Below are 14,423 nucleotides of genomic sequence, written 5' to 3'. Positions count from 1 at the left end.
AGCCTCACAGCCCAGTTCCAACAGCCAGTCTGTCTCCCCCATTCATCATGAGCTCCCAGAGAGAGGCCTATAGGATTCACCTTCTTGTCCCTTCCAGAGCCTGGCACACAGTAGGTGCCCGTTGCATATGAGACATGCCCGGCCAGGCCGCCTTCCCCACTGGTCCAGGCCCTGCTGGCCTGCCCCCTGGGAAGGAGATAATCCTGTGTTTGAAGCCCACTGATGTGGAACTGCCCCAGTGACCACTTCCATCTGTCCCTATAGAAGCCTGTTGAGAATGTCTTCCTGCCCTGTGACATTGGTGCTCAGATCTGAGATTTCAGCAACAGTCCTCAGGAATCTGTTCCCTTCCCCCCAACACTGCTGTGTCCTCACCCAGGCCACCACCATCTCTCACTATGGCCCCCACTCTGGTCTCCTGCCCCTGCTCAGAGATCAGTGTAGACTTATGGAATGGATGAGCAGATGTCAGGCATGGTTAAAACACGCATGGACTTTGCTGTCCGGACCTGAAGTCGAATCCCACTCAGTCCCATCACTTAGCCGTGGGCATTTTTCCTCGCTTGTCTGAGCCTCAGTTTCCTCACCCACAAATGGGGATGATAATGGCTGCTCGTGAGGTGGTTGTGAGGATGAAAAAGAATGTCTCTTCAAAGTGCCCGGCCGTTACTAGTGTCCTGACCGTTCCCCTTCCCTCTCCACCTCCCAAGCCCCTTGCAGAATCTGGCCCTCCTTCCCCACAAGTGGCCACTGCTGCCCAAGGCTGCCTGACCGTGACCCTGGGGACCAGACCCTGGACTCACACGTGGCACATCCAGCCTCGTCCGCTCCGCTCTCGCAGTCCTTCTCCCCATCACAGCGCCACGAGGCCGGCACACACTTGTGGCTGGTGGGTCCGCAGCTCAGCTTCTCTGCAGGACACACCTGCTTGGCTGTGGAGAGAGACACAAGAGCATAGCTTAGCCAAGGGGGACATAGGGCACGGTGCCAGTGAGCCCTACTGCCCGACTCCAGCCACATGGCCTGAAGCCCTGGGAATCCAGCAGGGCCTTCCTGTCTCAGTTTCTTCATCTGAGAAGTTCCTCTGCCCCTAAGACTTTTCTATTCATGTATTTATTTTTGGGTGGGCTGGGTCTTTGTTGCTGTGTGCGGGCTTTCTCTAGTTGTGGTGAGCAGGAGCTCCTCTCTAGTTGTGGTGTGCGAGTTTCTCATGGCAGTGGCTTTTTTGCTGTGGAGCATGGGCTCTAGGGGTGCGTGGGCTTCAGTATTTGTGGCATGAGGGCTCAGTAGTTGTGGTTCTCAGGCTCTGGAGCGTGGGCTCCATAGTTGCAGCACATGGGTTTAGTTGCTCTGCAGCAGGTAGAATCTTTCTGGACCAGGACTTGAGCCTGTGTCCGCCCCCTGCATGGCAAGGTGGATTCTTAACCACTGAACCACCAGGAAAGTCCTACCCCTAAGACTTTCTGAATCCTACAGTTGACCCTGTCACTGCCCTGCTTAACACCCTCTCATGGCCCCCTGGTCCCTGGCCCTCAAGACCCTCTTCAGTTGAGCCAACCCCTCCATCTGCCTCACCGGCCTAACCTCCCACCCTTCCAAGCCTTTCCTTTAGGCTCCAGCAATATGGAGCCACCATGCCCTGCATGCTCCTCTGCCATTTCCAGCTGTGTGCCCTTGGGCAAGATACACCCTGTTTGGGTCTCAGTTTGCCTTCCAGATCAGTGACTCTGTGATCCGAACCTGCAGATGGGAAGGGCTCGCCACGGCCCCAAGAGCTCCCTCCAAGCCTGCCTCCCCCTGTTAATGTGCCGAGCACGCTGCTGAGAGCAGTCGCTGTGTGCCAGGGCCCAGCGGGACCACACAGCTATAATTACTGCAGCCGCAATCAGAGACTGACTCAATCAGGGGCCCAAAGCTCCAGGGCTGATTCTCAATTTGGAAGAAAGAATGAGAACCCTGATCCAGCCTGGGGATGGCTCCCATCCTGAGCATCCCAGGACGACCCACGTGACAGACCCAGCCAAGGCAGAGACATCTCAGACCTCCGTGCTGGCTTCCTCACCTTGCCTTCCAGGGTGTACACGGACCGAACCCAGTGGTCTCTAGGATGTGCCAGGCGCAGTGCTAGACGCTTCCATAGTACTCCAGCAAGGCATAGGTTACACTGGGGCCTCTAGCATGAAGGTCAAGGGCATGGGCTCTGGAGCTTGGCAGCCTGGGTTCAGCTCAGTCACTTGTTGGCCGTCTATCTTGGCCATCAATCCTTATCTCTGTGCCCATAAAGTGGGCATAATACTATTCCCAGTCCCACTGGACTGTTACAACAACTACATTAAAGTCTGTAAAGCAATTAGAATGCCCAGCCAGTGCTCACTCATGATACCTACTATCATTTGCCGCTCGTAGCAGCTTATCTATTCCCTCAGTGAGTATCCTGCTGTGTACCAGACATAGCACCCAGCGCCGGGTCCTACTCACAAAGTCGTGAAGATCTAGGGGAGGGTGCAGTCAGCTGTGTCTCATGCCAGAGGCTGAGAACAGTCTGTGGCACCCTGGAGGCAGTGGGTTCCTGGTACCTTACCCTCAGTTCTTCTCTCTAATCTCAGACCAGTTTCCCCAACCTCTTAGTTCCATAGCTGGGATGAAAGCCCACAAGAGATGGAGAGAAGGACACAGGCAAGATGAGTTGGGGGCAGGTGTCTGAGTCAAGACCCCAAGATGCTACTATACCATGGGAAAAGAGTACCTTGGACCTCTCAACTGTGGACCCCAAAGTTATCCCTAGGAATATATTTCATAAATATAAGGCAACCTGTTGGGAATACAGGATTCATGGGATTCATTTTACAGAAATTTCCCTTTACAAATACTGTCGGGCAGAGCCCTGGAAGCACTGATACTCAAAGACCCTTTACACAGGCTTCCTTGGGGAGGTGGTACAGGTGGTGAGGGGCCTGGGAGTCAGGGGAGGGGCCCAGAGCACCTCCATCACCCACACACTGCAGGAACTGAGAAAGTACTTCCTGCTCTGGGCCCAGCAGAACACGAGGGGGCTGCAGCGACCAGCATGTCCCAGATAAGGGGTGGGCTGGTGGGTGGTGGGTGCAGGTTCTTGGATCCTAGCTCACACTAGACTGAATCCAGCCTTCCAGGGCAGAGCCCAGGCATCTTAGCAACTCCACCCACCCCTGCTTGCCCTGGTGATTCTCAGGCACCCCATTTGAGAACCCCTGGGTTACCATTCTGCAAATCCAAAAGATACAGGAGATTTCATGTCTTTTAAACCCGCTTCCAGAAAAGTGTTAGAGGAGGTGCTGTGTGTCTGCAAGCCCCTGACACAGAGGGGACAGAGGGATGAGGCAGCACCTGTGCGCCAGGCCTCAGGAAACAGATGCTCATGGGGAGTTGTTAGGGAGCCGTGGTTACTGAGTACCTACTGTGGGGCAGGCTACTTTATGCTGAGTTGATATTTTCCCATGTCATCCTGACCCTCTCCCTGCTACATAAGCAGGCCCTGCAGGCTGTGAGTGGAAACTCCAGGGGCACCAAAGATGGAGTTAGGGGCACCCCTAGAACAGAGCAGGACACTGGTCCTGCAGGTAAGCACTCCATTTTACAGATGAGGAAACCAAAGCTCAGAGAGACCCAGACCAAAGCTCAGAGTAACTGGCCCCAAATGCACAGCAGTGAGAGTCAGAGTCTATAGTCCTTTGACTAAACCCTGCCCTTTCCATCAAACCCCTCACTCTCCTATGGGTAGGGTAGTGGCCCAATCATCGTTGTTCAGTTGCTCAGTCGTGTCCAACTCTTTATGACACCATGGACTGCAGCATGCCAGACTTCCCTGTCCTTCACCATCTCCTGGAGTTTGTTCAAACTTACGTCCATTAAGTCAATGATGCCATCCAACCATCTCATCCTCTGTCATCCCCTTCTCCTCCTGCCTTCAATCTTTCCCAGCATTAGGGTCTTTTCCAATGAGTCAGCTCTTCACATCAGGTGGCCAAAATATTGAAGCTTCAGCTTCAGCATCAGTCCTTCCAATGAATATTCACGGTTGATTTCCCTTAGGATTGACCGGTTTGATCTCATCGCAATCCAGGGGATTCTCAAGAGTCTTCTCCAGCACCACAGGTCAAAGCATCAATTCTTCAGCATTCAGCCTTTTTTATGATTCAACTCTCACATCCATACATGACATGTATGACATCCATACATCATGGCCCAGAACCAACCCCAAACTCTCTGCTCAAAAGTCCAGGTGATTGAAACGGCCCTTGACCCATCTGTACCATCTCCGGGGGCCTGGTTCTGCATACCCCAGTGCAGCAGGCAGCTGCTTGAACTTTGAATGAATATTTATACAGTTAATTGCATAACCTTTCAGCAAGGACAATGATTAAACAATCCGTCTGCTTCCTTTCTTTATAATTAATAAGACATTTGCTGTGTCCCTAAATAGACAGCTCTAATTACAGGCTCTTGAGGATTCAGTAGTGCCTGACACCAGCCCTCCTACCCTCAAAGAGCCGAGGCACCTTCTTGGAATGTGGGGGACACAAGAGGCCTTGGAGGTCACACTGAGGAGCACTGGCTGGAGTGACAGGAGACAGAGGTTCAGAGAGGGGAAGCGACCTGCCCGGGGTACTGGACGCTGGGCATGACAACCGCTGTCTCTCCCGGAACCTCGCTGTCTCTGTTGTGATGCAGCTATTTCCCAAAGCAGGACACGGACCTCGCCCTCTGAGCTCCTGGGTCAGACCGCTCACTACTCAGCCCCGGAAGCTGCTCTGGGGAGTGTTGACGCGAAGCATCTCCTCAAGTGTGTGTGCTCAGTCGTGTCTAACTCTTTGAGACCCCATGGACTGTAACCCACCAGGCTCCTCTGTCCATGGGATTCTCCAGGCAAGAATACCAGACTGGATAGCCATTTCCCTCTCCAGGGGAATCTTCCTGACCCAGGGATCTGGGTCACTTGTGTCTCCTGAATTGCCAGGGAGGTTAATTACCGCTGCATGATCTCTTCATGAAGTGAAGGCTATTATCACCTTCATTTTACAGATGGGGAGAGTGAAGCCCAGAGAGCATAAGTCGTTTGCTCAAAGTCTTGTGAAGAGCAGAGCTGCACATCTTCCCCAGGTCCCTCAACCCCCAAACACTGTTAACTTATGGCACTTCACACTGCACGGGGGGAAGTAGGCCCCGATGGTCTCCTGGTTACCCTGGAGAGGGTCACTGCAGGGAGGAGGCTCACTGGGCCTTGGCTTAGGCAAGTCTGCAAGATGGGAGGTGGCTGTCTAATGCCCACTTTCAGGATAACTGAAGCTAGAGGCCCCAGGCAGCGTAGCGCGGGAGATAGAGCGTGGGTTTGGCATCAGACAGAGTATGGGTTTGGACTCCACATCAAATTTACTAATATGAAGGTCCTTCAACAAGTCACTTAACCTCTCTGCACCCTGGCTCCCCTCACCGGCACATGGGGTTACATCATCTCCCAGAGCTGGTGGGTGTTTATATGAAGAAACATGGAAATCCCTATACAGAACCCGGAGCAAACTTGGAACTAAGCAAACAGTTGCCCTTGTTTTATTTCATGAAATGCAAAGGGCTGGGAGGGCCCAGGTGTCACCCCTGGGGATAGACATCACAGCTTATTAGAGTCCAGAGGCCCTCCATGATGCAGCCCCCACCATTGACCTGAACACTTCTCCTTCTCTCTCCATCTCTTTCCCTCTCTCGCTCTCTCTCTCTCAGAAACAAATGCCCCAGGGAATGCCTCTGGCTTGCTGTCCAAGTATCTCCAGGTTCTCAGGGGCAGGAATGAGGAGCCCCACTTCCTCAGACATCAGGAATCCTCCAAGTCACCAAGGGCCTGCCACTGTACTCCAGAGTGATCGCAGGCATTTAAAAATTCCCAGAGAATCTTGTCTTAGAAATCCAAATCCAACCATCCTTTATCTAATTCAGAAGCTCACAAATTAATAAAGAGGGAAATGTCTGTTGACTGAAGGAAGGAAAGTGCCTGACGGCTTCTTATTGAGCAAGCACATCAGCAGTGCAGGTCACAGGACACGCAGGGCCAACAGCCTCCACTTAGGGACTGCTAGCTCCCAGAGGCCAGGGGCTCAGGCAGTGGTGACTATGGGGTCCAGCTGCTGCCCCAGGAAGCATGGCATGGACGTCCCACTGTGCAGAAGGGGGCAGTCACACCAAGCTCCTTCTCACAGGGTCAGCTGGGTGGGCCCCTGACTTGCTGGATAAGCTCAGAAAATCTCTGATAGGAAGGTGTGCTTGGTTAATCAGTGAGGTCCCTCTTCCAGATGGAAAGGCTCTAACATGCATGATTAAAACCTCATTTTCAATAAGCAGCACCCAGAATTGTAACTCATTCACCTTGAACCAGCTTCCCTACCCACATGCCGCACACCTCCCAACAGATGCCTGAAGGTGGGTCACAAACATCCCCAATCAAGGGAGCTATAATTAGAGCTGAAATGCTACTTTCATTAGGCAAATGTCCGGGCTTTCCTGCTGTGACTCCTGGCTCAATGTGACAGCCACAGAATCCAGAACCAGAAGGAAAGAGATCTGGGAGGAACCCCAGCCAGTGAGATGTAGATTATATAGAGGGGAACACAGGCATGGGAACCTGCTCCCAAATCCCTCCCTACTTCACGCAAAGCATCTTCACTTAAACTGCGAAGATTTTAAATCGGGGAGAGGGCCTAACGTCAAAACTCGATGATAAAAATCACACTGCCATTTCCTCCATCATCGACACTGTGAGTGCATTTTTTTTCATTTGGTCCTCACCACCCATGTAAGATAGGTACCATTGCCCCATTTTGCAGATGAATGAACTAAGGCTCAGGGAGATTGGGCAACTTGCCTGCGGTCGCACAGGTTAAAGGACCTGAACCCGAGTATATCAGACATCAAACCCACTATATTTGACTACTGACTATAATCTTTCTTTGCAGGTGGGGAAGGGGATCTATCCTAAAAGCTGGCACAGTCCCCAGGAACCTGGTAGGCTGTGGAGGTTGCTATGACAACACCAACTAAATGGGCAGTGAATTGGCTGCTGGGTTCTCACTTGGTCAGGAGGCTATGAGCAAGCCTGTTACCAGGTCCTGCTGCCCCCAATTCTGCCTGGCCCTCAAGGTCCCACACTGGCTGACCTCCTCCAGGTAGCCCTCCCCACACACAGGCCTTCCCACCTGTGACCAGTGTAACTGCACAGAAAGTGGGATCCTGGCCTTGTGCCCAGCTGGGTACAGGCGAGGGAGAAAAGGACCTCAGACTCTTATGAGTCCAGGAGTCTTAGAATCATGGTCTCTGGAACTCTGGAATGTTAGAGACTACAGCTCAGATGGGGCAGGAGAGCATGCAGGACTCACCCTGCATCACTGGGAGAGCCCCCTGACTCCCAGGATGCAGAGAAGAGAGCTGGGTGTCCCAACTCCCCTGGTGGCAGCTCCCACACAGTACTCTGTCAAGCCCCAGTGAGACTTGAGAGCCTGCCTTTTGTCATGGAAGGCAGACCAGCCACGAACAACCTGTGTGTCTTAGAAGCAGGGCCCTCAGCATCTCTAGGCTTCTAGTTACTCAACTACCTGATAACTGCTTTACAGCTGAGCCCGAAACAGGCCTGGGGAGGCAGGAGGTGTGAGGCCAGAGACCCGCCACCCCCCACCACTCTAGCCCAGCACAGCCCAGAAGATGGGAAGGCAGCAAGTGCTGGGAGGGGCAAGAAGAGGGAAGACAGAGAGAAACACAGGCAGGATGAAGAAAGAGGGCAAGGGAGAAGGGGAGGAGGGGGCACGCAGAGAAGGGAGGCAGCCCAAGTGCAGGGCTGGGCAGGAGGGAGATGGAAAGGAGCACCACTGCAAACAGACAGAGATGTGGGGAGGAGCAGGAGCATAGTTCTTCGGCAACAGGACAGACCCCAGTAATGACTGTGATGACGCTCCCTTCCCCTCCATCCCCAGTGTCCAGGGTAACTGCAGGCACGGGGTCTGGATGGCTGAGCTGGCTGACTGCCAAGGCGGTCACAGCTCCCCTCCCCAAACATGCACTCCGGGCTGCACATGGCTCTGCCCTATGTTAGCTGGGCCGCCTTGGGCAAGCAGCCGAACCTGTCCCAGCCTCAGTTTCTTTCTCTCTGAACAGACCCACCCCTCGCCCAAGCTGGCCCTGAGGAGGAGCCACAAGTGGGCGTGGCTGGGCTTTGTTCCTCCGGAAGCGCAGGACAAAGCACTGGGCTGCCCTCCCCCACCGTCCAGCACCTCCAGGACTGCATCGGGGTGCAGGGGCTGCTGGGTGGAGTGAGCAAAGGGTAGGGCCTGCGGTGTGGCTGGGGAGGCGAGGCAGCTGTGCAAGGAAACGAGGGAGTCCCTTGTCGTGGGCAGGGGTGGCTCCTGCTCTCCCTTTTTCTCTCCCGTTCCCTGTTTCGCATGCGGAGACTGGTAGCTCTGTTGCTAGGAGACAAGGAAACCCAGTTATCACCAGCCACAGGCTTAGATAGGACGCTGGGCTCCGCTGTTCCCACCTCTGCCTCTGGGGTGACTGTGACCCCTAAGGAAGATCCGGGGACTGCGACTAGCAGGTCCCCCTCAGCCCCACGGCCCTCCACGTGCTGTCCCTCTCCTGGCCTTTTGTCTCAGGCTCATTCTGCTGGAGCTCTGCCTCTGGGACCACCGGGTCCTTCCCCGCCCCCTTCTCATCTCCTTTTTAATTTAACAAATGTCACGGAATGACCTGCCCAGTGTTCGTTTGCTTTGAGGATTAGGGCCTGCAAAAGAAATCACAGAGAGACAAAGGCTAAGTGCAGGAGGCGGGCCTGGGGCTTGGCTTTGGCCTTCATCTTGCCCCTGTTGCCTGTTGCCATCTGGGCCAAGCTCCTAGGCTCAGTCCGCCCAGAGCAGAGGACAGAGTTAGGGCCTTGAAGACCCCAGCTAGGTGGCCTTGGGCAAGTCACTCGACCTCTCTGAGCCTCAGCTTCCACCTCTGCAGAAATCGGAACGTGACAGTACCTGTCTCATGAGGCCACCCTGGGAATAAGATGAATGAAAGCAGACAGCGCTTTGCAGATAGTGATGCTAGACAAGTACCGACTGCCATTAGTAGTATTAGAATTATGATTGGAGTCCTCAAAAAAAATACTAGTGGGGGAAACTGAGGGGAGGCCTGGAGCATGTGTGCTGGCTGCTTCTCACCATCAGGGTTCAGAGGGGCTGCTTTTAGCTCCTGGAACTCTAAGAGCAGGGCCCAAGCTGCCAGAGGGCTGGGAAGAAAGCCCAGACACAGGTCACCGGACACCAGCGACTAGAAGCACTGGAGCTCGTGAGTGCTCAGCACAAAGTGCCTATGGGGCTGTAGGAGACAGATCACCTCACCTGAGCCTGCAGCTTCCCCACCAGGAAGACCTGGCAAGGAAGCTGAGCCCCAGAGCCAGGCCCCACCACAGCCCAGGGGCAGGACTCACTGCACGTGGCCTCCGACTCGTCAGAGCCGTCTGGACAGTCCTCCTCGCCATCACACTTCCACCGCTCTCGGATGCAGTGGCCGTTGTTACAGGTGAAGTCGCTGTCTGCACAGGTCTTCTTGGCTGTGGGGCAAGGAGAAGAGTATGAGGGGCCTGGTGGGCACAGGAGGCTTTTCCAGGACATACAGTCAGGTGGCTACAGGGTGACCAGAACGTCCTCCGTCTGCAAACTGGACCACATGACCTCCCACAGCTCCAGGAGAGAAAGACTTATTCATTCCACACCAGGAGGAGACAGGCAGTCCCTGGCCCTGTTCTCCAGGTTCAACAAGGGTGACAGCAACCAACCACCAAGGGACTGCCTCTCCCCATCACACCTCTCTCTTCCCCGCATGTCCAGTCTCACTGTCACAGCCTCTAGGAAGCCTCCCCAGATCACATACAGTGGTTGCCTTGGCCCCTTCAGCCAGTTCTCCGTTCCTTTACCTGCCTTTCCTCCTCCCTCCGGCCAGACTGAAGTCAAGGCCTCTTCTGCAAGCACCAGGGAGCTTATTATTTATGATAATAAATCACAAAAGTAAGTGATCACCTCGTGGCAAGATTAATGAGGTACGTTTTGTTCACAGCGAGGGAAAGAGACTCTAGACATCCAAATCAGTCTCTGTCCTGAAGGCCTTTACAGCCCGGAGGGGAGGCCGCCACGCTGCAGGCTGGAATCCCAGCTCTGCCTCTTTCTATCTGTGTGACCTTGGGGATGTTACTGGACCTCTGAGCCTCTGTTTTCTTATCTATGTAATGGGGAGAAAGAAACAAAGGGCTCTAAGGAGAAGTAGCAAGAAGTTGTAATGTATGAAGATCAGGCAACAGAGACCCTGGTACACAGCAGATGCTCAGTAAGCAGCAGCTATTGCTGTTTTTATGGTTCAAGTCTGAATTAGAAGCAAAGGAAGTGGGGTGTTCTACACCCTCAGGGGGGATATACGTAACAGGCTGGGCTCTCACAGCTGGGAGCAGAACTGGGACCAACTCAGGGACCAACATGGTTTGCTTTTCTCCCTGTCCCTCCACTGGCCCGATGCTCCTCCAGTGTGGCTATTACATCAGATTCGACACCGGACCCAACTCAGGGTAATTTCAGTGGAGCCCACTGAACCCAAGGGAAACATAGCCGCTGCTCCTACACCTGCAGGCCAGGCTCCAGCTCTTTCCAGGAAGCGCCTTCCCAGCGACCAGCCTTGGGTTATGTAAATCCTCCCACAGGCCCTCTGGCCTCCTCTGGAGCCACAGGACTGCTCCCTCCCCCTGAGCAGCCCAACAAGGATTTGAGGACAGACACTAGGGCTCCTGAATCCATTCCATTTCTGCCTTCCTTTTCAATGAAATCTTTGCAGTGCATCTGCATTCTAGGCTGAGCTTTCACACCTTCCTTAGAAGAACATCTCTGCCTTTGCAGGGTGGGAAGAAACCAGAGGAATCAGAGTCTACCTACAGATGGGGGCCTGAGGCCTAGAGACAGAAAAGGGCTGGCCCAGGGAAACATAACACCACAGTGATCAGAACCAGCTCATTGCCTCCCAGTCCAGGACCCTGAAAGCCCTCCCTGAGCCCTGCACTCAGGGGTTGACGTGGGTAATAGATACCAATGTTGCTGTTGTTCAGTCGCTAAGTCGTGTCTGGCTCTTTGTGACCCCTGAACTGCAGCATGGTGAGTTTCCCTGTCCTTCCCTTTCTCCCAGAATTTGCTCAGACATAACCATTGAGTCACCGCCTTTTGGCAAATCACAGCCTATGACACATCAGAGAGTAAGTACAGTTATGAGCTCTGGCACCTGGACATTTCCAGAGTGCTCCCTTCACAGGAAGCTCTGCATCCGAAAAAGAAACATCTATTCCTGTGCTTTATTTTTCCTGTTCTAACATTCTCCAAGTGCATCCCATGAGCCAGGCTCTGTGCTTAACACTTTACCAGGAAACCCCACGACGAAAGGCCTGCTGTGGCCCTCACTTTACGTGGGGAAATTCAGTCCCAGGGTGTTAAGTTACACACTCAAGGTCACAGCTCAGGGGCAGCAGAGGTCACAATTTGACCTCACTGTCAGCCAACCTTCTTCCCCACCAGGGCTCTCCAAACAAAATGCCCAGTGGCATCAGATATGGAACAAAAGCCCTGGAGTAGATGGGAAAGTCCACGGAAGCTCCAACTCGGTGCTTGGTGAGCATGTATCTGTGCCCTGAGCACACGGATTGGGAATCAGCCCGGCCTGTTAGTGCAAGTGCACAACCAGCAAACCCCAGGAGAGAAGGGCCAGGCTGACCGAGAAGGTGATGGAGGGGCTCCATCGCTGGGCCTGGGCCAGCCAGATGCTCACCAAGCACCCTCTCCTCCCTGGCATTCTGGGAGTGAGCTTGGCCTCCCACAGTGTGCCAGGTCCTGGTGGGCCCCAAGCGAGGAAGCCAGAGCAGCCACAGGCACCATCACAGTCCTGAGGGGAGGAAATGGCAGCCTCAGGGTGCATGTCCTCTGGCAGTGTTTTAGGGAACAGATTCATTCACTGTCATGACCAGTTTGAACATTTTCCACCCTAGCACCTTTCATTCAATATCCCAGTGACGACTTACAGCTATCCTGACAGCTGTTGTTAATTCCATTTTACAGAAGAGGAAATTGAGGCTCAAAGAGGTAGATGTGGTAGGTGGCAGAAGTGGGATTTCAATCCCATGTGCAGCTGCCAAAGCTTGGGCTCTCTGTGCTAAGTCCCTTAGCCACCACAGTATTATCAGGCTAAGAATGAGGACCGCAGAGAGGCAAATGCAGTGGGACTAGATCCCAGGGGCTGCAGGGCAAGGCAATGTGGAAGGTCAATCATAGACCAGAGGCACCTACATTGAAGTGCTCCCCTGGAATGTACCCAGAAATGTGCAGTAAACCTGGGCCTCGACGACCTGTGCTTGGCTAATGCACCACCCTGGGGAAACTGAGGCAGCATGGTCAGTTTCATGCTGGGAACTGGGCTAAACTACCTGGGCGGGCCCTGTCTGAAGTGTGACCACGTGGAAGGATTTGGAAGCAGAGCTGTCTAAATCCTGGCATGGCCACCTCCTCTCTGGGTGATGCTGGGCAAGCTCCTTCCCTCTCTGGGCAAGTGGCGAGGGTGGCTCCCCCAGGAAGCACTGGCACAAGGGCAGAAGGCAAAAAGGGATCTGAGCGAGCATCCTAGTGAGGGGTGGATCGGTATAGAGAGGCTACATCAGCCCTGCCAAGAGATGAGGGATCAGCAGTCTTGTGAGGCTGTCAGAGCAAACCAGGCCAGCCCCCACTCTCCTGGCCTTGGCAGCCTTGGCTCCAGCTCCCAGGGTGATTCCCAAGCTGGGCTCAGGGCCGTGGTTCTCTATTTCCAGGGATTTATGTCCCTCTGTGCCAGTCGCCCCTTGGACAATGCCCACCTCTGTGAATCCCTGTCCTCCACGGCCCAGGAATGGTATACAGTCATCCAGGGTCTGCGACATCATAATCTGGTGCCATGGCAACAGATGGGCTGCCACAAAGGACTCGGGATTCCAAAGGGCAGTGGGGAGGGGCCAACCCCATGGCCGAGTGGGAGAGAATGGGAAATCCAAGACAAAGGAAGCGAGAGCTGCTCTTCATAACAAGAACGCAGACCAAGGAAAGTGTCAGGCTGCTCACGGTTGATGGAACTCTGTTCTGCCACTTGTGGGCTGTGTGCCCTTTTGCAAGTTACACAACTTCTCTGAGTCTCACTTTTTTCATCCACATTCAGGGATCATATCCTTGCTTTACCACACAGGGTTGCTGTGAGAAGCAGTCGGGCTATATTAGATGGTGTCTGGACTTCACGAAAAGCAGAAAGGTGTGAGTTTGCGATGTGTGAAGTCAGCAGCCTCAGCTGCTGTGTGTGTGACACTGGCTCATCCACCTCCTCATCTGGTATGGAGGTGTGGTGCTGACTGCATCTTCAGCCCCTCTCTGTGCCCAGAGCCTATGATCTTGTGAAATTGTTATGATCACTCAGCACCTCCCAGCTCCTCCGCCCCTTCCCCGAGACAATGTGCATCCTTCATGCTGTTATTCCCCACCCACACTCATCCCGCAGCCCCAGTGCAGACAGGGGGCTTCAAAACAAAGATTAGTCAGGGCTGCAGGGCAGAACTGCTCAGTGTGGCTTCGTCTTGGCAATCACAGTGCTCCCTCCTGTCAGAGCCCAGGGCCTTGAAGTCCCCTCTGCAGCTCTCCCATTCTAGAAGCAAAAGCCAAGCCCAGGGAGAGGCGGCAGATCAAAGGCACAGCACACACGTGCACCTGAGCCCAGGTATTCTGTCTCCTGGTAACACTGTGTAGCCAGGAAGCCAGGGAGGGCTACCCAACCATCCCAGGGGTCAGGGAAGGCTTCCTGGAGGAAGGGACTGTGTTCAAGGAAGAAAGAAAGGTCAGCCAAGCTGCAGGAGTAAGGAGAGCGGAGAAGGGCATTCAAGGAGAGGGATAACGGCATGGGGTGTGGAGGAGCCAGTGGAGTGGCCATTCGGGGCTCATTCGACACTTAAGTGGCAAGGGGCCTGGCAGCTCTACTAGGCCATGGGCCAACTCACCCTGCCTGGCACCAGGCTGCCCCTCAGAGGCCCAGTGCAGCGGCCTGGCTTTCCCTGAGCATATCCAGGGACTAAGCCCCTATCCCTGCTAATCACAGGACAGCCAACAAAACCCACAGCTCCAAGCTACCCAGGTCTCCTTCAGTATTTGGGGGTGGGGGTGGGTACGTGGACCACCAGGCCCTAGCAGGGGAGGAGAGACGAGGGACCCCAACAGACAGCTGGGGACCATCCATTCAGATGTTTGGCATAAGCTTTATTCTTTTCCCTTTGGGAGATTCTTGATGCCCATTGGCTCACCAAGGACCCTGAGAGGCCTACAGGAAAGATA

At 54.1% G+C, this 14,423-nt stretch overlaps 1 protein-coding gene across 12 annotated transcripts in view; it reads right to left on the bottom strand.

Annotated features, from left to right (window-relative positions):
- The window catches only part of LRP8 (LDL receptor related protein 8), an 80,101-nt gene that overhangs the window by 35,158 nt on the left and 30,520 nt on the right, over positions 1-14,423 (bottom strand). For all 12 annotated transcript variants that reach the window (XM_070786520.1, XM_070786516.1, XM_070786517.1 and 9 more), the window contains exons 3-4: positions 9,488-9,610; positions 804-932 (exon numbers count right to left, since the gene is read on the bottom strand). In XM_070786520.1, coding sequence (XP_070642621.1) covers positions 804-932; positions 9,488-9,610 — 252 coding nt within the window. The remainder of the gene's footprint in view (positions 1-803; positions 933-9,487; positions 9,611-14,423) is intronic.

Source organism: Bos indicus, chromosome 3, assembly GCF_029378745.1.
Source record: "Bos indicus isolate NIAB-ARS_2022 breed Sahiwal x Tharparkar chromosome 3, NIAB-ARS_B.indTharparkar_mat_pri_1.0, whole genome shotgun sequence".
Lineage (NCBI taxonomy): Eukaryota > Metazoa > Chordata > Mammalia > Artiodactyla > Bovidae > Bos > Bos indicus.
The sequence above is the reverse complement of the archived record's forward strand: the minus strand, read 5'-3'. Positions and strand labels throughout refer to the sequence as shown.